This window comes from Epinephelus fuscoguttatus, linkage group LG5, assembly GCF_011397635.1.
Source record: "Epinephelus fuscoguttatus linkage group LG5, E.fuscoguttatus.final_Chr_v1".
NCBI lineage: Eukaryota > Metazoa > Chordata > Actinopteri > Perciformes > Serranidae > Epinephelus > Epinephelus fuscoguttatus.
Window position 1 is genome coordinate 37,011,020 of NC_064756.1, and position 24,399 is coordinate 37,035,418.

The 24,399-nt window shown below is 40.2% G+C and overlaps 1 protein-coding gene across 3 annotated transcripts in view; it reads right to left on the reverse strand.

The window, feature by feature from the left end:
- eml2 (EMAP like 2) overlaps positions 1-24,399 on the reverse strand; it is a 44,923-nt gene that overhangs the window by 14,524 nt on the left and 6,000 nt on the right. The window contains exons 2-4 of one of the 3 annotated variants that reach the window (XM_049577518.1): positions 14,180-14,410; positions 11,615-11,732; positions 10,586-10,687 (exon numbers count right to left, since the gene is read on the reverse strand). In XM_049577518.1, coding sequence (XP_049433475.1) covers positions 10,586-10,687; positions 11,615-11,732; positions 14,180-14,410 — 451 coding nt within the window. Of the gene's footprint in view, positions 1-7,560; positions 7,693-10,585; positions 10,688-11,614; positions 11,733-14,170; positions 14,411-24,399 lie in introns of those variants that run through there. The other 2 variants (XM_049577517.1, XM_049577519.1) reach the window with 2 other exon arrangements.

Below are 24,399 nucleotides of genomic sequence, written 5' to 3' on the forward strand. Positions count from 1 at the left end.
AGAGGTTTTTGTTATGTCATTTTGTTTTGTTTATTCATTTATGTCCAAGGCTCCTATAGACAGTTAATGCTACCCTGGGCATACATCTTTGTTACTGGATGAGACACAAAGCTAAAGACACATCTCTGCTTTTCTTTGATGAATACAGAAAATGAATAAAGCACTGACTCTTTAATGTGACAGTGTATACAAGTTGATAAAGACAGTCTTTGATGGAGTCTGCAGACACAAAGTAAACAGAGAGGCCCTATTATTTGTGTATCCACACATGAATGGTGACACTATGAGTTAAACACACCGTGAATGTGCTGTGCAGCCAAACAATGTGACAGAGGAGGATCACAGCAAAGACAAGACGGAGAATCATGAGTGTTTTGAATGTCAGACAGAAAAGCTGAGTGTGTTTATATGAAAAAGTTTCTGCTTTAAATTTTAAATGACAATGAATGAGTCAGCCACTTTGCCAAAACCCATAATTAGACCTCTCAATCAAAACCTGTAGCTGCCTCATCAGTTTGCAGCAGCTGAGCTATAGCCCCAGCTGTTCCTGAATCAGCTGTCTGTCAACCCGCTGAGCATTTCAGTGCATGCTGACCACTCAACCTAAACTGTCAGGATGTTGACAGTGATCAGGATGCTGAAGCGCTGCCTCAGCTGCCAGGTAGACATCACCATGGCAGCAGCAGTAAAAGTAGGGCTTGATAAGATAAGGGAGACTAGGGGCTTGACTCTTCCTGCTCAACAACAGGAGAGTCCACAACGATGTGTTTGACTTTACTTTGTGTGAGTGAAAGCACATAGATAGTCAGTGGTGGTAAAAAACTGAAGTAAGTGAAGAAGAGGATTTAAAGGTCCAGTGTGTAGGATTTAGGGGGATATATTAGCAGAAATGTAATATAATAAATATGTTATCTGTAGTGTATAATCACCTGTAAATAAGAATCTTGGGTTACCTTAGAATGATCTGTTTGTATCTACATAGTGAGCAGGTCCTCATCCACGGAATACGTGCGGATAATTCGGCTCCTGAACAACCTCCTGAATATGAAGTTTCAGTTTGTTGCAATCTGCAGTCCTCACAGCTGCATGCCACTAAAATCTACACACTGCAACACGAGTTGCACTACTGTAATCACAATTTTTGCTTGTCAAAAAAAAAAACAAACTCAACAGGCCACACACCAGGATGAACCATGTGTGTCTTCTTTCCCTGACATTTGTTTAACAGGGAGTTACCCAGGAAAAGACTCACAGCACTGAGAAGTCTCAGTGTCTCTTTGTGCTTGTCAGGTCATGTCAAGTGAAATGTATTCTTTTTTTTCCCTTTTTTTCCTAAACCAGGTTTGCCACAATGTGTTTTACCTGTCAATAAAGGCAACAAAGGTGAAGAGAAGAGAGAATAAATACTAATATCATAAAAGATCAGAGCCTGTATGTGTGTGTTTGAGCATAAAGAAGAAGATTCAAAGACAGTGCAGAGCGAACAGGCGGCTGATCTGACGACCTCACTAGTCACTGTTGTGTCCCTGAGCAGCTGGAGGCGAACAGCCAGGCTGTCGGCTCTTTAAAGGAACCACATAAAGGCCCGTTTGTCTCTTGAACTGTGTGAGTGTGAGTGTGTATGTGGGGTCTGCCAGGAAGATGAGGCGTGGCCCAATACTAGCCAATGAGAAAACAAGATTGATCCAGAGACAGTAATTAGTGCAGTGCATGCTGGGTAGCTGGCAGCCGGACAGGGCAAATAACTGTGGATCTAAAAGCCATGCGGCTGCAGCCCTTAGTCACAAGATTTCCAGGGAGAGGGAATGCACAAACAGACCACTCATTAACATGCAGCACTGGGTGCATTGTTGGCATTTTCTGCTTGCCTGCACTCTGAAAACCCAACTGGTTTGTGTAGGAACCACAGGGGACACAGCAAAGACCCTTCATGGTTCCTCTGAGTGTTGTGGAAGTGCCATAAAGATCCCTAAGACTCTTTGTGGAGAGCTTCCATAAAATTTTCCTCAAGTCGGAAGCTCCCCCAAAAGTTTCTTCTTTCAAATATGTTTATTGGGAAACCAGTCAGTTAACAGTGAAACTGACAATCGACAGTTACGTTTTCTTTCTTTCTTTTTTTTAAACAGAAAATAAAAAATAATAATTCCACAAACACAATCCCTCAGTTTATCTTTCAGAATAAATCTAATTCTCTCCAAATGTAAGGTGTCTGTCAAGTCAGTCAACCAGTGCTTGAAGGAGGGCACCTCTTTCTTTTTCCAGTAAAGTAAGATCAGTTTTTTTGCCATTATAAAACCATATGCCAGAAGACGCTGCTGTGCAACATTTAGTCTCTGTAGCTCATCAGATGTTCCCAGAATTATTAAAATAGGATCTGGTTCTAATTGGACCCCCAAAATCACAGAAAAAAATTGAAATATTTCATACCAATAGTTTTGAAGTTTGGGGCAAAGAGCATAACTATGTGATAAGGTAGCCTCCATAGACTCACATTTCTCACACAAAGGTGAGACTTCAGCAAATATTTTATGCAACTTCGTCTTGGAATAATGTAGTCTGTGCAGGATTTTAAATTGTATTAAGCAGTGTCGGGCGTTAATGGAACATTCATGGATGTACTCCAAACTCTCCTCCCACACGTTGGGAAGTATCAAGGCTCCAGTCTCTCTTTCCCACTCTTCTTTTATCTTGTCCATTTTGGGAAGGCACGTACTTTGTAGTGACTCATATAATTGCGAGATTATGTAACGTGGGTTAGGGAACAGATTAAATAAACTCTCTAGCTTGTCCGGGTTTGCCTTCTGAAAATTAGGAAGATGTGTTTTAACATAGTCCCTAATCTGAAGGTATCTGAAAAATTGATTCAGGTAATAAAGGCCCCATCCAGAACAGAGGGAGAAATGACACTGTATTGAGCTTGAAATGTTTCCTTAGTTGTTTCCATATCCTAATTGAGTCATAAATTATAGGATTATGTTTAAAGCAAGTTCTATTGACTGGCACGGGTGAAAGTATTACCGCTCTAATAGAGTATGGTAGGCAATCCTCCCATTCCATCTCTAGTCCATCATGGGGTGATGGGTTGTCATCTAACCAATGTACAATAGAGCGTATCCCAGTGGCCCAATAATATAAAATAAGATTAGGCAGTGTCAGTTATGTCAGTTATGTTTGAAAAGATGGTCGTTTTTTATTCTATGAGACTTATAGTTCCATACAAAGGGGAGAATGATAGAGTCCAGTTTACTGAAAAAAGATTTAGTAAGGTATATAGGCAGGTTTTGAATAAGATAAAGTAGATGAGGGAGAAAAATCATCTTAATAGCATTCACTCTACCCAATAGAGAAATGGGGAGTGTTTTCCAGAATTGAATATTGCTTGCTAGCTTATTTAACAGGGTGGGGAAATTAGCCTTATAAAGAGCATTGTACTTCTTGGTGATTACTCTCCCCAGATAAGTTAAGCTGTCAGATGCTATTAGAAAGGGAAGCTGTTTGAGCCATTCTTGATCCTTAACTTGTATTGGTAGTAGTTCGCTTCCCCAAAAGTTTATAACCCCTTTGCAGCCACACCAAATGTTTTACTTCCCTCAGTGTGGTCTGGAAAGGCCAAACAGACGTTTGCTTTAGCCTCGCTAATGGGCAGAGACATGGCTTTGCAGGTGATTAGAGCAGCCCTCAACCAACAGACAGCAACAGTAATTAATGTGCTCTGCTTCTCTGAAGACGTCAACATGAGTCCTTCCTGCAGCCCAGCTGAGCTTGGGGTTTGCTTCTGGTTTTTAAAACAGAGACAACACAGCAGGTGTTCTGCAGAGCTGTCACATTTTACCACAATTATTCAGAAAAAAAACAACATCTGAATAAATCTGAGGCAAGAAATAGGCCAATTAGGGCCCTATGATTCCTGCAGCGTGGATAACAGGGACAGAAATGAACTTGTTGACAGAAATGGAATCAACTGTAAAACACAAAACAAATTGTGGAATTTCCCCACAATTATAAATGTCTTTTTACAGTGTCTAAGCCAACTGAACAGAAAAAAAACTATACAGCTATATTTATGGGCTGACAGTGGGCCCTGGACGCAGACATGCAGAGGGCACCACCACCCCTCCTGCAAAGGAAAAAGGAACACAGATTTTATTGTTGTTCAGCCTTTTTTTTTTTGTTGTTGTTGTTTTGCAAGTCTTTGTAGTCGCTCTGCATCTCTCTATGGTTTTATGTCTCTTTGTAGTCGTTTTGTGTCTCTTTGTGGTAATTTTGAGTCAGTTTAAGGTTGTTTTACCCCTTTTTATAAGTTGTTATATGACTCTTTGTGTCTCTTTGCAGCTATTCAGCATCTATTTGTGATATTTTTGACTGTTTGTAGGCTCTATTTTTCTTGGAGGTCATTTTGAGTCTCTCCCTGGTCGGTATGTGTCTCTTCAAGTGACATTTTGCAGGTGAAGGACAGGGGGGGCCTGAAAATTAGGGCCAGCAAGCCTTTGCTCTGCAGGGTCCGTTCAGTTATCCATCCATGACTTTATTTTGCTGTCATTCTGGACACGTTCTTTCTGTGCTCTGTTCCCTGTGTGTTTCACTGAGGGTGGGGCTCAGCTCCTCCACACACACCGGCAGGTCCGCTGACAATGGGGAACACAAGATAATTTGCTGGAGAGACTTTGTTCTGTTCTCCCAATGTCTGTCTCTACTGTTAATGTCGGCAGGTTTGATCACAGAGACATGAGTGACTGCTAGCTTTACAGTCTTTTACTCGGTTAGCCAAGCTAGGTCAAATCTTGACCTTTTGTGCTTCTTGGATTGTCCAAAGGCAGCGTCCAATGTTTCTCGATCAAGCCAGCCGTCGCTCACATCTCTGTATTCAAACTGGCTGTTGCTAAAGTTGGAGTACCCCTGTTTTCTGACCTGTTATACATATGACTGTGGCCCATAATACACATATGTCCGCTTTTCAAAATGAGGTGTTAATACAGTGGAAATACAAATGGAAATGAGGTTGGATGGATTATATTCATAAATTTCATTCATCCACCACATTAAGTTCCGATGACAAAATAGGCTTGAATTGTAAAACACAGAATTCTAAAAAATTAAAATGGAAACCACAGATTATGGGAAAAACTAAGACAGATTTCGTAGGGTCCTGGACAATTATTAAATGTTGAATTTTTTTTTTTTTTTTTTTAAAAAAGAACCATTTCAGTGCCTTACGCTTGTTCCTGGGTCATATTTTGACCAAATCTTTAAAGTAACATTACCTGGCCTGCAATGTTTAACTTGCCAAATACAATCCATTAAATATAATTAAGCCTAGTGTGTACAATTATATTTATTAAGACTTCAGCTGATAATTTTGTCCAAAACTTGTCTTAATTTACATAATACGATTACAAGAGGTTCCTCATCAAAGAATAAAGTGCTTCATCAGGCTGTGAGATACTGCAGTGATGGATGTTGCAGTAAATCAGTTTTTATCACAGCGATGCAGACAGAGAGAAGATGGATATTGCGGTCATACTGATGGGTCGCAGCCCCCTGAATTGTGGGAGTGGTCAAGTGTGCATCCATTTCTTGGTCCATTATGACTTAAGTACTGGGTGATTTAGATAATGGACACAAACATGTCTGATCATCCCCACTCTTTAAAAAAAAGTACACAAAGACACTCAAGTTTTTTTCCATTGTACATTAGACTAATTCACTTTGAAGTTATTGTGGTATCAGACATATCAGACGAAATACCTAAGAGAGAGACAAAGAGAGTGAGCGAGAGGAAGAGAGATCTGATTTGACAGAGGGAAAAGATCTTAATCTTTTCAACATGACACTAATCTTTTCATCTTTTCCTTCATCAGAATTTGCATAGCTTCAATCTGACGGAGGGTTATCTCTTTAGTTTTTTATTACACTTGTTAAACTTTATTTACTTTACAAAGCTTATGTTGGGGACACAATTATATACATTACTATATGCATTAACTTTAAATTTAAATCCAGAGACAGTCATAGTGATGTTTAACCGGTTCATTGTGGCAAAACCTGGTTTAAGTGGTGCAGAATGCTTCTCTGCAATCAGAGACGATGTCAGTATGCTTGTTGCATGTTAAACAGAAGGCCCAATCAATGTTATCAGTGGTTCTGCAAACGAAGCAGAATAGGTGATCGTAACATCAGCTGCATCAGCCTCCTGCCTGTGGTCACAATGCTGCAGGATACTGTCTTTCAGTGTTTAAGGAGGGGGAAACCTTAGTTACAAGCTCAGCTAAGACATTATTCATTTAGAATCCCTTTGAGGAAACTTAAAATTAATGTGCAATCAAGATACAGATGTGCACCACCCACAGCAGCACATGCAAATAAAACTACATGAGATGATTTGTTCCACATGAACATACTGTACAGCGTGTAATGTCATCATTTCTTGTGAACTTCTATCAATAAAAGCAGGAGCTGTGTCCTGTCTGCTATCAGACTCAATCAGATATAACAAAACCGTCACTTAACTGACAGAACTGCTGAGCACAGCGTGACTGCAGTCTTCTGTCACTTCATATTTACTCATCTCCTATGTGTGTGTGTTTCATAATCAGACAGAAATGTGACATGGTTGTTTGTTTCCACCATCATTAGAAGCCAGAAGACAAAAGAGCCACTAATGACACTTTAAAAGGCGCATAATTCAAAGTATCTGTGACATAACGAGACCTATTAGGAAGCGTACCACATTTAGAAAACGCTTCATTATGGTTTCCATGAAAGTGATTTTAAGCAGGGGGTGTTGAGCAGTGTGTAACCCATCCTCTGAGAGCTTTCTTAACGAAAATTTGAGTTTCACATAACATAGCACAACTGACTTTTCCTTCCTTGTTTGACTTACACAATTAAACTATGATTAATTCTTCTGAACATGACATCATTTAGTATGTTTGTGTTTTCATCAGACCTGCCTCTTGCCTTTAGATCCATGGTTTACTAACACAGCTGGCTCTTGTGTCATGTTGCGTTCATGTTACTATGCTGCAGCCCCTCCCCACAGCAACCCACAGCAACCCACAGCCGTGCAGACGGGGCAACCTACTGCATCAAACCGTTTGCATGACAACAGAGTTTCATAAAACAACACAACTTCCTCAGGCGGTCATAAAGCCAGAGCTACTGACTGCTGACTTTTTGTAGACTGAAAATGAACCAAAACTTCAGATGCATGTAGCCTGAATGCATTTTATAAACCAGCCCTCCCTGTGTTTTATTGTGCAATCTGTAATCTATTTAAGCTAGTCAAACAACAGATGAGAGACCAGCTGCATGTGGCACAAAAAACACACTCCTTTTTTTCTAAAATGTATCCATCCAATTTTAAAGGCTGCATATGCATTTTTCCACATACTGAAGTTACACACCTTCTTTCACACACACATTTACTTCATTTATGACTCAAAGCGTAAGACTCTTTTCCAAAAAAGCTTTATCAGTAAATGCTCTTTGCTCACTCACTCTCTTTCTCTCTCTCTCTCTGTCTGTCAATCATTGATTATCCATTGTAAAGAGACAATTTACCTGGAAGATCTCTTCATGGCTGAGAGGTTTCCGTTACAGTAACAGTCAACAGTGGTGAGCAGTCAAAGCGGTTCCTGTCCTGTTCAACAGCTACAGCAACACACGACTTCCTCCTTCACTGAGCAAACTTTTAGCTCAGCCTGAGGAGGCCCCATCATCCAATCAGAATGCAGTTTCTTGACTGTGCGGACCCACCCCCTCTGCCCAATGACCACACCCCCCCATCATACAAGGAACTACTGGAAATCTGATCCATCAGCAGAAATAAGGGAGGGAGAGAGAGAGAGAGAGAGAGAGAGAGAGAGAGAGAGAGAGAGAAGAGGAGAGGAGAGCAGAGCAGAGAACGAAGCAAAGTGGAGAGGAAGTGAGTTAAGGTAAGCTAAGGAGAGGAGAGGAAAAGACAGAAGAGGAGCAGAAAGGAAAGAAAAGGAAGTGTGAATGTCAGAGAAACAGCAGCAGACATAAAATGGAGAAAAGAATGAAAAATTTAGGAGAAATATAGAGTTAGAAGCAACACAGTGTATAATGAAAGACAGACAAATAATAAGAAAGACAAGAAAAACTGCTCTGTATAACAGAAACTAAACTTCCGCCATGTTTTTTTTTTTTTTTTTTAATGACGACAAGTAATCCGCATGTTGAGTTTACTTGGCAGTGACACGTGGATACTTCACTGTCCATCAGACTCACAGCTGTGGCATCACAAAGACTAACAACCAGTTAACTGTGAAACATAATTCATGGTGACATCTGACATTTACTTCAGGCGAACAGGGAGCGCTGATTGTGGAAACTGTGTAACAGCCACAGACGATGATGAGACAAATCAGACATCAGACGACACTGATGATGATGCTGTGCAGAATTCATCTCTCTCTTCTCTAAAACACAGTCTGAATAACTGAAGCCTGAGTGTGCTTTAAACTTCAGAAACTCTAAACCAGCAGTTCTAAAAGCCGCAGCAGGTCCCACGCTGAGGGCTGTAAATGTAAAACGGCTTCATCACAATCAGATACAGATGATGATGAGGGGCGGTTGTTCCCTTGTCTTTTCAGCACCATTTCTCTGTTTCTTTTGATTCAAGGACATGCACAAGACACATTCTAAAAAGGTGGACAAGCCAGTTGGTCACACTGGATTTCTTGGCCTTAACGCTAATAAAGAAGTGGCTGAAATGAATCAAGGAAAGAGAAAAAATGTATAAGATCCTCTTCTCCTGTTTAACAAAGACCCAATGTATTTAGCTGAATAATGAAATAATATAATAAATCTACATTACGACCCTCACCTATGGTCACAAGCTTGTGATCAAAAACGAGATCTCGGATACAAGCGGCCAAAATGAGTTTCCTCTGTAAGGTTGCTGGGCTCAGGTTTAGAAAATGGATGAGGAGCTCAGACATCAGGGGGGAGCTCGAAGTAGAGCCGCAGCTCCTTCGCATCGAAAAGGGACAGTTAAGGTGGTTTCGACATCTGATCTAGATGTCTCTTGGGTGCCTCTTGTTAGAGGTTTTCCAAGCATGTCTAACAGATAGGAGGCTCCTGGGCAGACCCAGGGGGATCTCATCTGGGCTGGGAACACTTTGGGATCCCCCAGGAGGAGCTGGCAAGCGTTGCTAGGGGAGATAGGTCTCGAGTGCTTTGCTCAGGATGGATGGATGGATGGATGGATGGACAAACTATGTAAACTACATATAGTGTCTGGAAATAGCTAACAAGTGAGCCATTTCGCTTCCCTGTCATCTCTGTTGAGTTACATATGTGCAATACCCCAGGCAGGACATACGTATCGGGCAGTGACACAGCCAATCATATCAATCAATCAATCAATCAATTTTATTTATAAAGCCCAATATCACAAATCACAATTTCCAAAACATCTCAGGGCTTGTGACAGCATAAAGAGGAAGAGAGGGGAGAGAGATAGAGCATTATTGGTTACTGTTACTGCCACATGTTAGGGTTCTGTGCATTAATAGCCCCTTTTTATTCTATTTCTGCACTTCGTGATGTGCCGCGGTCAAATATGTGACAAAAAATACTTTTTAGTTCAACAGTTGAACAGTAAACATTACTATTTTTTTACTACATGAATTTGCATTTGCCTGTCATACATATTTGACAGAGTTTCCAGAGGTTAAAAACAGCTGGTGGGATAAGGTTACCCTGGCTCTGAGCATAACCTGTGTGTAAATGAATTTGATCTACGAAGGGTTTAAGATACTGTCCCTACTGTTGTAATACCCCCAAAAATTTAATCTTACTATTTCTGTCAGGTGTTCATTTTGTAGATTTAGCTACTATTTAAAATCAAGAGACAGTAAATACTTTGCATTTGTGCAGCTTCTGAAACAACAATCATTTGATGGTCTTAAATCTTGATCTTGAGAAGTGACCTGTCTTGTTTTGTCCTGGTTGTTGCAGTAAATTTTAAATGTGACCTTTATTGTGTGGTTCCCTATCAAATAATCTATAGACTGACCCCAGAGAACAATTCTATTGTAAATGCTGTTTCTGAGTACATGTGTCTTTAATAATTCATCCATCCATTTCCTGTACCTGCTTATTAGGGTCATAGGGGATGGAACAATACTCTGATATCTAAAATCTGGATATATAAATATCTAAAATGTAAAAATAACTTTAAGTTCAGTAAGACAGGCACTCTGTGTCCAGACCGACTGACTGCCTGAATAACAGAAGAGAGTATGGAGCTCAGACAGCTCATTACTAGAAGCGACCCACTGAACTCCTCCACAACCCTGCTGACCCACGATACACAGACATGTTCTCTGAGCTTGTTAGAGGCAAAACAGGAAACAACAGAGGTTTATTTTTCCTGGCAACATCGACCACAGTATTATGTTTTCTCTGCTTCATCTGCCTTTGTGTAAAATGTGACTGATGGTTTGTTTTATTAAAGTATCGCAGAGTAGAAACGTCCCTGATATTAAGTGCCAATGAATTAAGAGACACAATGTATAATCTATACAAGATACACCATCACACTGGACAAGGCTGTTACCTTTTGCCTCCGGAGGAGCTGCTAGAAGAGGTGGTTCGACTCCGACTTTCCGCTCCCATCTCTCTCCTCACCAGGGTGAGACGTTCTGTGGACATACTCTTCCTGAAGGAGAGGAAACAGGTGCTGTTTAGGAGACATTAGTATATTTTGACATTTGACACTATCTTTATTGTTCTTCACCTCTGTTTTCCTAGTGTGGTGAGTCCATCCTGATGAGATGAGCTCAACATTTTGTTTGTTTGTTTTGTTGTTTTCTCTGTATCAGTCTGGACTCAGTGCCGCCCCAAACACTTTGAGTAGGCAGAGTACACGCCTTGACAGACAATTTCCTATGTTAATCAGCTTAACAAAACAGCAGGGAACATCTTCTTCATCACTAATGGAAACAGATGATAAATCGTGCTTTTACCAAATCCACTAGGAGGAATGACTAAAAGTCTTTTCTTTCAAGAAACTCCATGAGTGCACCCTCTTGTTCTTGTTGTTATTGACTCCATTTCTGCATTAACTTTACTTATTGCTGTGTTCACTCTACTAATGTAGAGAGTAAGCACTTGTTGCTTCGGTAGTTGCCAAAACAATACTGTTCTGCAAGCTGTGGCCTGCATTTTACAACATCCACTACAAAGCAGTCCCTGATTGGCTGTTTACATTAGTGCAGATCCCTGATTGGCCTCGAACGGATTTTAGTTTCTGGATATGTGGCAGAGTGCAGACTGACACAGAGAGCGAAACAGAATGTTGAGCTCACCTCGTCAGGATGGTCTTACCAAGCCACTGTTCCCCAAGACCACTGCTTAAAGATTAGATAATCCTCAATTAGTCCCACAGCAGGGACATTTGCATCATTACAGCAACAAAGGAGATGGTATAAGCAAGAAACATCAGTATATACTATATTAAAAAAAAACACAACGCAAAATGAAGTTATAAAAGATAAAGTGTGAAGGAACGTGGAAGGTTGAACAACACACACAAAAAAACCTGGTTGATATTTGTGGCAGCGTATCTTTGTGGTGTTTTGTATACCTCTTAATGGACTGTAGCACCTCCTTCTTAGGAGAGGAAGGGGATGAGAGGAGGCGTTTCTGTTGAATGTAGCCATTACTCAGAGGTCTGGAGGGAAGAGCTTGCAGGAGCTGACGCACTGAAAGGTGACAAATTGTTATTAGCTTCAGCTAAAGAGGACTTTTTTTCTTTATTTGTTTATGATTTCGTACAGTTGGGAGTTCTGGATTAGCGAAGCTAGTCTATCGTCTCCCATCTCCCTGCCAATCATGGGAATGCAGGGTACATGCATGATTGTGCTAGTGGTTGGTGGAGCAGAGGGAGGGAGGCAGGTTTGGCCCACAGGTGATATAACCTATGCTGTTGCTGTTGTTACCAGGGCTGCTGAGTGAGAGCACTGTTCTCTGTGAGACACTGCGCTACATCTCTTAATTTTTCGACACTGTTTTGAGTGGTTTAACAAACTGGTTAAGGCAAGAACTTTACTCGTCTTTCTCGTCAACTTGTAGTCATACATTACAGTGAGCATGTGTTTACAGAACTTTGAATAAATGGATTCCTGAATCGAAAGTTTTACAGTGCACTGGACGTCGGTTTATTTTTAGCCCAGAAAATGCATTTGAAACAAGTTCACCCTTTTGTCGGTCAGTGGCTATATAGAAACATTACAACCCCAATTCCAAAAAAGTTGGGACACTGTGACAAATGTAAATAAAAACAGAATGCAATGATTTGTAAATCCTTTTTCACCTATATTCAAATAAATACAGTCCAAAGACAAGATATTTAAAGAGAGTTTAAATTGATAAACTGTATTGTTTCTTGTAAAATCTACACTAACTCTGAATTTGATGGCTGCAACATGTTCCAAAAAGTTGGGACAGGGGCAACAAAAGACTGGGAACATTCCACAGTTAAACAGGTTAACTGGCAACAACTGATAGTATCTCTTTACTAGGTATGAAAGGGGCATCTTCAAAATGCTCAGGTGTTCACAAGCAAGGATAGACACTTTTTGAAAAACTGTGGGCAAACAGTCCAACAGTTTGAGGATAACTATTCTCAACGCACAGTTACAAAGAATTTAGGGATTTCACCATCAACAATCTATAATATCATCAAAAGATTCAGAGAATCAAGAGAAATCTCTGAATGTAAGAGCCAAGGCTGAAAATCAACATTGGATGTCTGTGACTTTTGTCCCCTCACATGGCAATGTATGAAAAACACACTTGATTGTACAGTATAAAGGATATTATTACATGGGCTCAGGAATACTTTGAAAACCATTGTTGGTAAACACATTTCATCCCTGCATCTACACATGCAATCTCATCTGAGATGGACTGACACAGGGTGGAAAAATGTGCTGCGGTCTGACGAGTCCACATTTAAAACTGTTTTTGGAAATCATGGATGTCATGTCCTCTGGGTGAAATGGGAAAAGGACCAGATTGTTACAGTGCAAAGTTCAAAAGCCAGGACCTGTGATGGTATGGAGGTGTGTTAGTGCCCATGGCATCATGGGTAACTTGTTCATCTGTGAAGGCACTGTGAATGCTGAAAGGTACATTCAGGTTTTAGAGCAACACATGTTGCCATCCAGACAAGGTCTTTCGCAAATCCTTATTTACATTTTACACAGCATCCAAACTTTTTTGGTATTAAGGTTGTGTATTATTTATATTATCTAAATAAATTTAGATATATTTGTTTTGTTGAAAGTCATGTCAGATTATGACTACAATATTTCTGATCATGTGTAAAAGTATGAAGATTGTGTGAGAATGTGTGAATTTGTGTTTCTGTGTGGCTGTTTGTGTGTCGTGTGTTTGGCTTTCTGCATGACTCTTCTACAAATATGTGCTACTGTAGGGGTGCTGCAATGATGATTATGTAAACCAGGCCTAATGGCTGCTATTTGAAATTAATGCAGTAGGCTTATCAGAGTTTATAGTGGCGGTTTAGTGGTAATGTTAGTGCTTGCTCACGCTCACTTAGTAGACTGTGTATGAGTGAGCACTGGATCCTGGCTACAAACAGGCAGGTGCCGGGTGGGCACCAGATGGTTCTTGTGTGTACTGTGAAACAGAATCCTGCCGGCGTCACTGTGTGACAGTGTGCACAGTAAAACTTTAATTTGCTGTGTTTTTAAATCCATGTCACTGAGAACAATTCACCAAAGATTTAGTGTATTTGACACTGCAGGTGTTGTGAACTGGCCTCAGGTGTCACTTCTGCAACATGCAGTACATTCAAAGGCCATCTATAACTTCCATTGTATTCATTCAGGTTATGGGTTTTTCAGGATTGGTGTGTCATTTCTACTGGCGACACTGGGGAATACAATGACAGTATAATCCTGTATGGTGTAGTGATGAAAGGACAGCAGCTGCAGCAGAGACTCATGGGACTTACTGAATGGCTGCTCAAATTTTACTGTCCATCACAGTGGTAGACACACATTTATCTAAGATTATGAACATAAAAACAGCAGGAATATGTCTACAGTATTACTGATGATGCACGATGACTGATGATGAGCTAGGAACGGACGGCTCTCTTTTCACCAGTTACCTTTCTTACCCTTGGTAGGCGGTGCTGAAGCTGTGGTGGCCAGTGGTCTCCTCCCAGCAGCATGGACGCCTCCAGGTTGCATCCCCAGGCTCTGCTCCTCACAGTAGCCCAATCTGCGCAGAGCGTCAGCCAGAGCTGCCTTCAACAGCTGGATCTCGTCCTCCTGCAGCTGCAGCTTCTGTTCCAGGTGGGAAACCCGGTCCTCCATGTCCATGTTACTGCTGGCTGACACCGTGTCATCTGGACAGGAGGAAAGAGGGTTTTTAGTTTAGATTCAAGTCACTAAGACTTAAAGCTCACAATACAGTTTACAAGGGGTAACAATCAGCAGGTCACATGCTGGGCAGTCATTTTCTGGCTATTTGAACATTTGGGCTCATTAATTTGGATATAAACACAAGCAGCTGCTTTAGGTGAGTGTTATGGATATCTGCCGCTGCTGCTTTGTGAATCAGTGGTTTAGAGTTTCTTAGGGGCTTATGAGCACACAGGAAACTTGACTGGTTTTAATAATTTAGACTCCATGTGTGAGTGTGAGTCAGAAAGTAAGAGAAGGAAAACAACACCAGATACCAGGTTGTGTGGTTGTTTTGTATGGACGGCATGGAGGAAAGGGAAAAGAAGGGAGGGGGATGGAGACAGAGTTGCAGACAGAGAAACAAAGCTTTGCCCTCTTCATTACATTGTTGTGCACTGAGATCCTAAAAGTGCTCTCTAGAGTTTTCAGCCACCTGTTGTGCTTTGGAGAAATGTACCAGTAATGTAAACAAGAGGAAAATGAAGAGGACTCATGTTGACACTGATATAAACAATGCAGATTTCAAAATATTCACAAATATTTGTTTTTGTAAATGTTTTATGAGGTAGGAAATTTATTCAGTGTGTTTGTTTGGCCTCCAGGATACAAGCACTGTGTTTTGGGAGCAACATTGATTGCAAACATGAATAATTAGACGGGAAATCCACAGGATACCTGTAAATGTCAAAATTTACAGAGTCAAAATTTCCATTAGTCTAACAGACAAACGGATGGATGGATGGATGGATGGATGGATGGATGGATGGATGGATGAATAGATAGACAGAGATAGATAGACAGTAAAAAAAAACACAGTAATACACATATCACATCAGAAAAGAGAAATATATATCAATAAAAAAAACTTAAGCATACTTTGTCAGTATAAAATATATATCTGTGGAATATCTATAGAATATACAATTAAAGAATATACTATAACACACTATAAATATACTAAAATACAAATACTAAACTATAAAATGTATCCATGGTATAACATACTATCAGTATAAACATGAAATTAATGTGCAAATTTGTTGAGTAGGAGACTGAGATGTGCAAATTTTACACGTGCAAGGTTACTGAAGAGCAAAACTTAGTGGAGTTTGGGACAGAAAACTATAAAGCTGACACTTCTGTTAGACAGAGGTGATGTGTTGTACATAGTTGTTGCTTTGGGTAGGAAAAGATTGCCTGTATTGGTCCTTGTGACAGCGAAGCTGAACCAGTCTGTTAGAAGAAGAGCTCTGCTGTCTGTCCAGTAGTTGGTGGAGACGGTAGTCAGGTTTATCTATTATGGATAACAGTTTGTTTAGTGTCCTCCTCTCCACCACAGCCTCAAAGGTGTCTGGTTTGTAGTCAGTAACGGAGCAAGTCCCCTTAAAAGCTGCTTCTGTTGGTGAGCCTGATGGGAATGTTATTAGTTTTGCAGGTATTTGGTCATAAACCAAAGTATTAGCAGCACTGTAACCGCCGACATGAACAGATTTAAAGGGAAACATCACCAAAATGAAGAATTCCAGTATGTTATGTCCATGGCCTTGGAAAGTTCAATCAGTGTCAATCAGTGTTTGTGAACATGAACAACTCTCTCCCAAATCCAAAAGCCAGAGGGCTAACAAATCATTTGTCATGTCATAGGGTATCCACCTTACTCCTGAGGGCACTACTGTAGAAATGATTACATGCGCAACTTCCAGTGAGAGACCGGAAGTTAGCAATAAGCTAGTTAGTCCATAGACTGTCTGTGGTTAGTCCCAGTGGCTACTCTTGGTGGCTAATCGCCAGTGCTGGTTCTTTTTGAAAGTAATTTTCCTTCAGTTTAACAAATACTAATTTATTTTTGTTAGAGTTGGTGGCTACAATGCTTCTAATACGTTGGTTTATGACCAAATACCTGCAAACCTGTTTACATTTCCATCAGCCTAAGCAGTACACTGTGTGCAAAACTAAGAGAGTAAACACAGTAGATATTAAACCTGCTAACATCTTCATGTAAGCATTGTCATTGTGAACATGATTGCATCAAGCTCTGTCACACTGTGCTGAAGTGCAGCCTCACAGACGCTGACATTGTTGCAGACTCCTGTTAAAATCTATACTCAGCAAGAGATCTCATCACTCTGACATGCAGAGGATTTGTTTTTGTTTCCCAAATTAATTTTGAGAGCAAAATATAGTAAATATATATAAGAGCAACTGTTGCTTCCACCCCCTCACATCCTTCCATCATCTGCCTTTATTCCTCTCTTGAACTCTTTCCAGCTTAATCGTCCACAATCATCACACCCACCATGATTACATCACCAGAGGCTGGCTAGATTATCAAAGGCAAACTGCCCAGTGCAGATTATTAATCTGTGCCCCACATTAACAGATTACAACCTGATAAAAACAAGTTTCTGTTTGGACAGAAAGTCTCCACTCTTCATGCATCCTAAATTCTAAATTCTGTCCTCATGATCACAAATGCAGATTTTCATTCCAAAAAAGAGACACACTTTTTGAATATTACACCAACTGAGAAAGAAATTGCATTCTGTTTGAACCTTGCAAATATGTGCTTACAGTTTCCAATGATCTGTTTAAACATTTACTGTAGATCTGAATATGCTTATATTCTTGCTAATTTGTTCTTTATTCAAAAGCCCGGCCATCAAGGTATCTGTTGCAAAGATGTGGTGATACACAAAAAGATTTAAAAGAAAGTGTTAATCCGCAATGAACTGTTTCAGTGGCTTTTCTATCCACACAGGAAGTACACACTGAATACTGACTATTATTTAAGAAAAAAAGGACTGAATCTTGTCATAAAATATAAGTACACAACATATCAGGATCAGCCCTCAAATACCTGTTTCAGCAGAGACTTCAGTGATTGTCTAATTAGCTCTATACAGTAAAATTAAACAAAAAAGTCACAATGAAATGAAAAAAATATCACAATAATATCAAAGAGAAAGTAGACAGACTCCTTCTATCATTGAAAGTGACAAGACTAAAACACATCTGCATAACACAATAAAATAAGATCAAATGAAAACAACAATAACCAGCAGACTCTTAAAGTAAACATCTACCATGACCTCATTCTTTTAAATGCAGAGGTCACGCTCATCATGTGTACACCATTCAGAGATCAGAGCTGCAACAGTTTAAAATAGCGACTTTAAACTTGCAGTAAAAGTGTATGCACTTCAAAAGGGATTGTACAGGACACACTGCTTCAGCGCAAGTCAATACAACGCTCCCAGCATGCATCAGTTCAGCGCTGTAAACTGAGCCGGGGGAGACAAAGAGTACTGTTACTGTTACTGTATCACGTCCTGCAGTCAAATGAGACAGGGCCACAGGGAAATCAAGCTTCAGATTTACATAGAGAAGTCAAGCTAAAAAGAGATTTGCATGGCAGAACAGCCAGCATAATGTCAGATTATCTCAAGCCTTCGTCATCGTTTCACTTCCTAACCATCTCCAGCTTTCTGCTCACATATCTGATGGAGTAGGATTAGACTGGTTTATCCAAATAACATTAATGTTTTGTTGAAAAAGTTTTAATCATTCTGCCTTTCACAGATTAGTTTAGTTTAATGCATGTACAAAAAACATTTATCTTACACAAGGAGAAGAGATGCATTGTACCAGATTTGACTACAAGCTAATTTCTGTCTGCAGTCCTTGAGCAGGTAGTGTGTGTCTTTCAGACCTGTGTGTAATTGACAAACAAGAGTGAAAACATTGAATTTCCCCTCAGGGGATTAATAAAGTAAATAAACTTAAACTTAGACACACACAACACTAATACAACTAATGCCGGCCTTACACCAAACGACTTCTCAAGCAATTTCACTGTCGCAGACAAATTTCTAATGTCGGAATAAAATCATGGTTTCAAGTTTTACTTAAGCTGTTGAGTGCTCCCATGGTCTTGATCATTTGGCATAAGGTGGCCCGAGCTGTCTCTGTGTTTAACTGGACATGTATCTGATCCACAAACAAGCACTTATTTTAATGAGAAATCTTCTTATTTTAAATGGTTCAACTCTCATTCCCACAGTTTCCTTCCACTAAAGTAGCACTGTAAATCAATGGTGGCTGGTAGCAATGCGACAAAATCCAAAATGTAAAGTTTGTACATAAATACAGTTTATCTTTAGGGTTATATTGATGCCAAACTGACAAGAAAATTGTCAGTATATGACACTTTTTTTCTTGTGTTTCTACAGTTGTATGTTTTTGCAGACACGTAAGCAAATGTTAATATGTCATATTTCCTAAAGGGAGTTCGATGTCATATTTCCACCAGGAACAGGATGAGAAATAATCTCAAAAGGAACCCTTGCAAGACCCCCAGTCTTTTGCAAAAACTTTTATGTGAGAATTAAAACTTACATTGTCTTTAGATTTAAGAGGGTGTCAGACTTTAGACATTAAAACTAGTGTGTAGGCATAATGATATTAATAAAAATACGAGTTAAAACTGCAGTCAATTATTGATCCAAACACATTTCAGTCATTATACCCAACCCTGAGAGTTTCCATTTCAATTGGAATGGTGGGTCTCTCTTTTTTTAAATAGCTGCTAGCTTCTAAGAGCCTTTCATTCATCTTCATTAAATGACGTTTCAGTGTCAATGACCCACTTGAAAATTAAACCTCATCCAATATGAATGAATTATGGAAAGCTAAACCATTAAAGTATTATTTCTATGGATATTTTGTATGGTAAAACAATATAAATGAAGTGATGTCTCACCTCCTGAGGGGTGATATTACACAACTGTCTTCATACTGTCCTGCTACTGTATGTTAGCTACTCTAACATTGCTCCATAATCACACAGCTGATACAGACATCCAATTTAGGTCAGCCATAGTTATTCAAGTTATTCAAGAGCAATCCAACTCACAAATACAAATAATACAAATAATAAAAGCAAACTGAATGAGAGAGACTGAAGAAAGAGAGGACAGATTGTTGGTGGGAGGAGACAGAAAGTGAGAGGAATGATTCATCTTGAACTAAATGCAGCAATGATTGTGTTTATGTAAACTGCCATTAGGTACAGAACAGAGCAGAGAGAGGGAAACAATGAGGAGGAGATGCTCAAATAAAAGAACCTGTAGGAGACAGTTTTACTAACCAAAGACAGTCTCTAAAATTTTGGACATAGCCTAAAATTCTGTAGCAATTCAACACTACACTTGTCAATCCCAGGTCCTCAGGAAGCACACCGGACACTGGAGCCAATTTGACATAGTGGCCAAACTGTGACTTAAGCCCTATTCACACGGGATTAGTATTACCTGGGGACCTCTGGTAATTTGTAATAATTGCGGAGAATGTCTGTGATCTTAATCCCATGCGAATGCACCATGTCTGTAATTTGTAAAGTAAAAATTCCACCGCAAATTACCAACTATATTTCGCCAAACACAGACGTCCCGTGATAATACTTGTCCCGTGTGAATCTGCATCTCAGTGACTGGGGGGTATTTTAGTTGTTGTTGTTTTTATTGCGCTCCTTTTTTCTACCTCTTTCCCGGTTGAATTATGGAGGCTGTGTTGGAAATTATGAATGACAGTTTTGACAGCATTTTAGGTACAAATGCAGGAGTCTCATTATCTCGTCGTTACACAGTATGGAGACCCATTTGCAGAAACAGCAAGCTCAGATCCATCAGAAGAGCGAAATTTCGGAAGATATTGAGATGGATGACATGCATAGCAGCATGCGGTAAGGAAAATTTTTCTATCTTCCAACAGGCTTAATACAAACGCCCTGACAGCCCGTTATCCCGACAACAACTGCCCACTGTTCAGAAGTCCCGTTGCTGCTTTGACATTTTATTTACTGTTGCCATGACGACTAACACATACCGCGTTAAAAGTGATCATTTTAACACAAACCATAAGCTTTCCATAAACCTAACCAAGTGTTTTTTTGTGCCTAAACCTAATGAGACCCTAACAATAGCGTTGTTACAACATAAGCTTTTAACAGTGATGTATAAGGGTTTTGGAAAGCAGAGCTAAATGGTAAACAAACATGGCACCACACCGGTAAGGTAAGACAATACGTTTACATGTTATTTTCTATATGTTCTCTGACATTTATCTTAACGATATGAGGCGGTCTTTGTGGAAAAAAAAGCTTGTTTAGTGGACTAACTTTGCACTTGAATGTTGCCCGTTCACTTACGTTTTAACATGTCTGACGCTACTATGCGCCCTGGCTGTATCTAGGCTAACGGCTAACGGCTAACATGCTAACTATTATTTTTATGTCACTAGTCACTTGAAACAAATTTAGGACGATAGGAGACAGGTTGAAATAAACCGAAATTTCCCTTTAACCACTAGCGGGGAACAAAAAGGTAAAGTTTGTCTGAGGGGTAGCATCGCAGAATTAAGCCTCAGCTGTACTTTAAATTAAGTCCTAATCGTATGCTAATGTATAAACACTATTATAGTTGGGTACATGGCAGGCAATGCAATAATGCGAAAGTACAGCATGTAGTTTGAGCAACAGCCTGCTAGCCAATCTCTTTAACATCCCTACAATTAGCAAGTTAGCCTTCATGTTAACAACTCTTGCATCCTGAAATGCTGAATTTTCTCATTTGGATTCAAATACATTTTACATGAAATGTTTAACATACGCTCAGTTGAATGTTTAAAATGTCCATTTACTGTTTGATGTTTTATGAGAGGAAATTACCTTTCTGCCTGAAACATACGATACATAAAACATAACAAAAAATAAAACTGTAAAAATATTAGTATGTGAACATTTAGCACATTTAGTTTGAGTTGTAACATCACTCTTTACATTTAACCAGACATGTAATACGTTACATACCAAAGAGGAAGAGTGAGGGAGGAGACAGATGCACAGCAACAATGGAGACAGAGAGAGAGAGTAAACAAAGATGGGGAGATCAGCAGAGTTCACCTTCATCTCCTCTCCTGACAGGACACCTGTTTAAAAACACTGCAGAGCCTGCTACTTTTCAATTTGCCCTTGAATTATCACACACACACACACACACACACACACCATAACAACAGTTACACCTCAGCGGTATTCCATTACTCTCCTTATAAACCAGAGGCCACATCTATTTGATATTCAGCAGGCGACACACACACACACACACACACACACACACACACACACACACACACATTTTATGTTGCAGGCTAACTTCCCTCTCTGTCCCAGCACAGACATACATTACTGTAAAGTGATACTTGAAACCCAGCTGACACGAGGCTGATACAGACACATGACTACTGTAAGGAAACAGACGAATGACCAGAGAGAGGAGGAAGGATGATGAACAGAGGAGAGGGGTGGATGGTGAAGAGGAAGAAGCAAAGTGGGAGTTGGAGGGAAAGGAAAGATGGATGGACAGATATTGATGCTGATATGCAGAGGAGGTGGGCTCTGTGTGTGTGTGTGTGTGTGTGTGTGTGTGTGTGTGTGTGTGTGTGTGTGTAATGCTGCCAGAGAGAGACAGTGAGATGGACAATGGGAGGTCGGCGCAGGGCAGTAAGAAAATTGAAGGCTGCTGAAATATTCATGGTGCAGTGAAGTGATGATGAAGGTGGAGCTCGTCTCGCCTACCTGCCATTGTGCCACGCTAAGTGCCTGGTCACTCCTCCTGTCAATCAAACCAGTGTGTCAGTCCACAGCAAACACTCAGTCAGTCAGTCTGGTTCGCCACTTGCTTCCACTCTTCTCCCCCTAGAGGCTTTCTGGACTCCTCCCCTCCCCTGTCTGGGATCAGTGCTCGATCACTCTTTCTCTCTTTTACACACACACCGACACACATTCACAAACTCTCATCTCCCATCCTCTCCTGCTGAACCACTCCCTCCACCGCCTCCACTTCCTCACTCTCACCCTCTCTTCCTGGACAACTCCCTCTTCCTCCTACAATCCCCTCCCAACCTTTTCTCCTCCTCCCTTTTCCACTTCTTCTCCTCCTTCACTTCCATCCATCCCTCCTCCTCCTCCTCCTCCTCCTCCTGTCTGGTTAGCTATAGGCAGTGAGGACACAGGCAGAAGGGGTGGAGCCTGGCTCAGGGCCACATACACACATACACACAGGCTGCACCAGCATCAGCATCTGTGCAGCCAGGCACCACCAGGAAGAGATGCTGCAGAGCCAGACTCCAGGATCAGTGACACACTTGCACACACACTCACACTCTCACACACTCTCTCTCACACACACTCTCTCTCTCTCTCTCACACACACACATAAAAGTGACGCAGCACACATGCCCTTACTTTGCATTTCCATGAAAGTGAATTCAGAATGTACAAAAATGACTGACCATCATGGCACAAAATATTTGATCTCTACAGGCTCTCATGTGAAATTGTGAAGACCTAGTAACACCAATAATGCTATTTTTTTGTGTTTTAATTCAAAGGCAAGTCTGGTGATATTCTACATTTTCCTTTCGTCAACAAATCCCATGGAACATCCAGAAACCAAGAAGTGTTGTCTGAGCTGCCAAAGCCTGGGGGTTAGTTATTCCTCTGTGCCATAGAGCTCCATTGTTGTCCCAAAACCTATTGAAAAACACATCAGTGAGCCACACTATTGCACTGGGTGACATATTCCTTCATAGAGAGCTGCAGGGATTATGTTTTTTTTATTGTAGGCCAAAGTTGAAATCTCATTCCCTCGTTAAAAAGCCAATGGGAATTTTTCATTGGATTTTGGACTATCGCAGAAAATAAACTCTGTGGTGAACAAAAGTTTATGATACTTACATGTTTTGTTCAGCAAGATAATCTTCACAAATGAACAAGTTATGATTTTTGAAGTGTAAATGCAATCGCCAGAAGTAAAAGGCTAATGTTAGGCTATAAACGAACTACACCATGCTGGCATGACTTAACATTGCCACCACTACAAGGCTGTAAAGCTGATTTCATTTAGCTTCTTATTAGCATCAACTTTTTTAAGACACATAAAGACATCAAAATTCATGAGTTTGGTATTTACTGACGTTTTCATGTCGGTTTGATTTTCATGAGAGTCTGAACTACAGACCTATTTCAGACGTTTAACCAAAAATCCATTCAAAAACCCACTGAGTTTGTGATGAGGGAACTGGATGTGCTAAATGCTAACTCATTTATGGAATTTAGGACTCATTCCTTCAACACTATTATCATGAACACACTCACACTGTAGTTTATTTTGACTCAATCCCATATACACTGTCCTACTTCCACAAATACTCACCAGTGCACCAAATGTGTATTAATCTACAGCTGAAAACAGTCCAACATTTTTTTCTTAAATTAACTATATTAATGTGCCTCACTTTTAAAAGTTCACATCTTCTGAAGGGAACAATCGATTTAGGTCTGAGTTCTGCCAACAGAATACTGACACTCACCCTACACTGTTGGTTTTAGTATTTTCATATGACGATAATAGGGGAAAAAAGACGCCAGCCTCATCCTTTAACTTGCACTGAATGAGCAAAAATGACACCTTAATAAACCTGATGAGAAACTGCATGTTTTCAAATAGATGGAGTTCTATAAAAGCTCTACAGATTATACTCATCCTTCAGTATCCTCTTCAAAACCTGTTGGATAAACTGAAACCAGACATTTCGAAGATTTTCACTACGCACTAACACTACAGCACAATGAGCTAAATGAGTTTTATTTCTCTGTCTATAGTAAATGCCTACAAAGTTGGCAAATGACAGATCTGTGCAGCAGTACAGTGCTCTGTGATTGGCAGCCCTTGTTGCTGAAGCACTGCTTACACTGCTTCAGTCGTTTCATCTCAATCTACAGCTGAAAGAACATACTGTACCCTGCAATACTGGCATGCACCCAGAATGCATCTATTCACTGTAAATGTTCTCCTGATGTTGTTACGCGCTG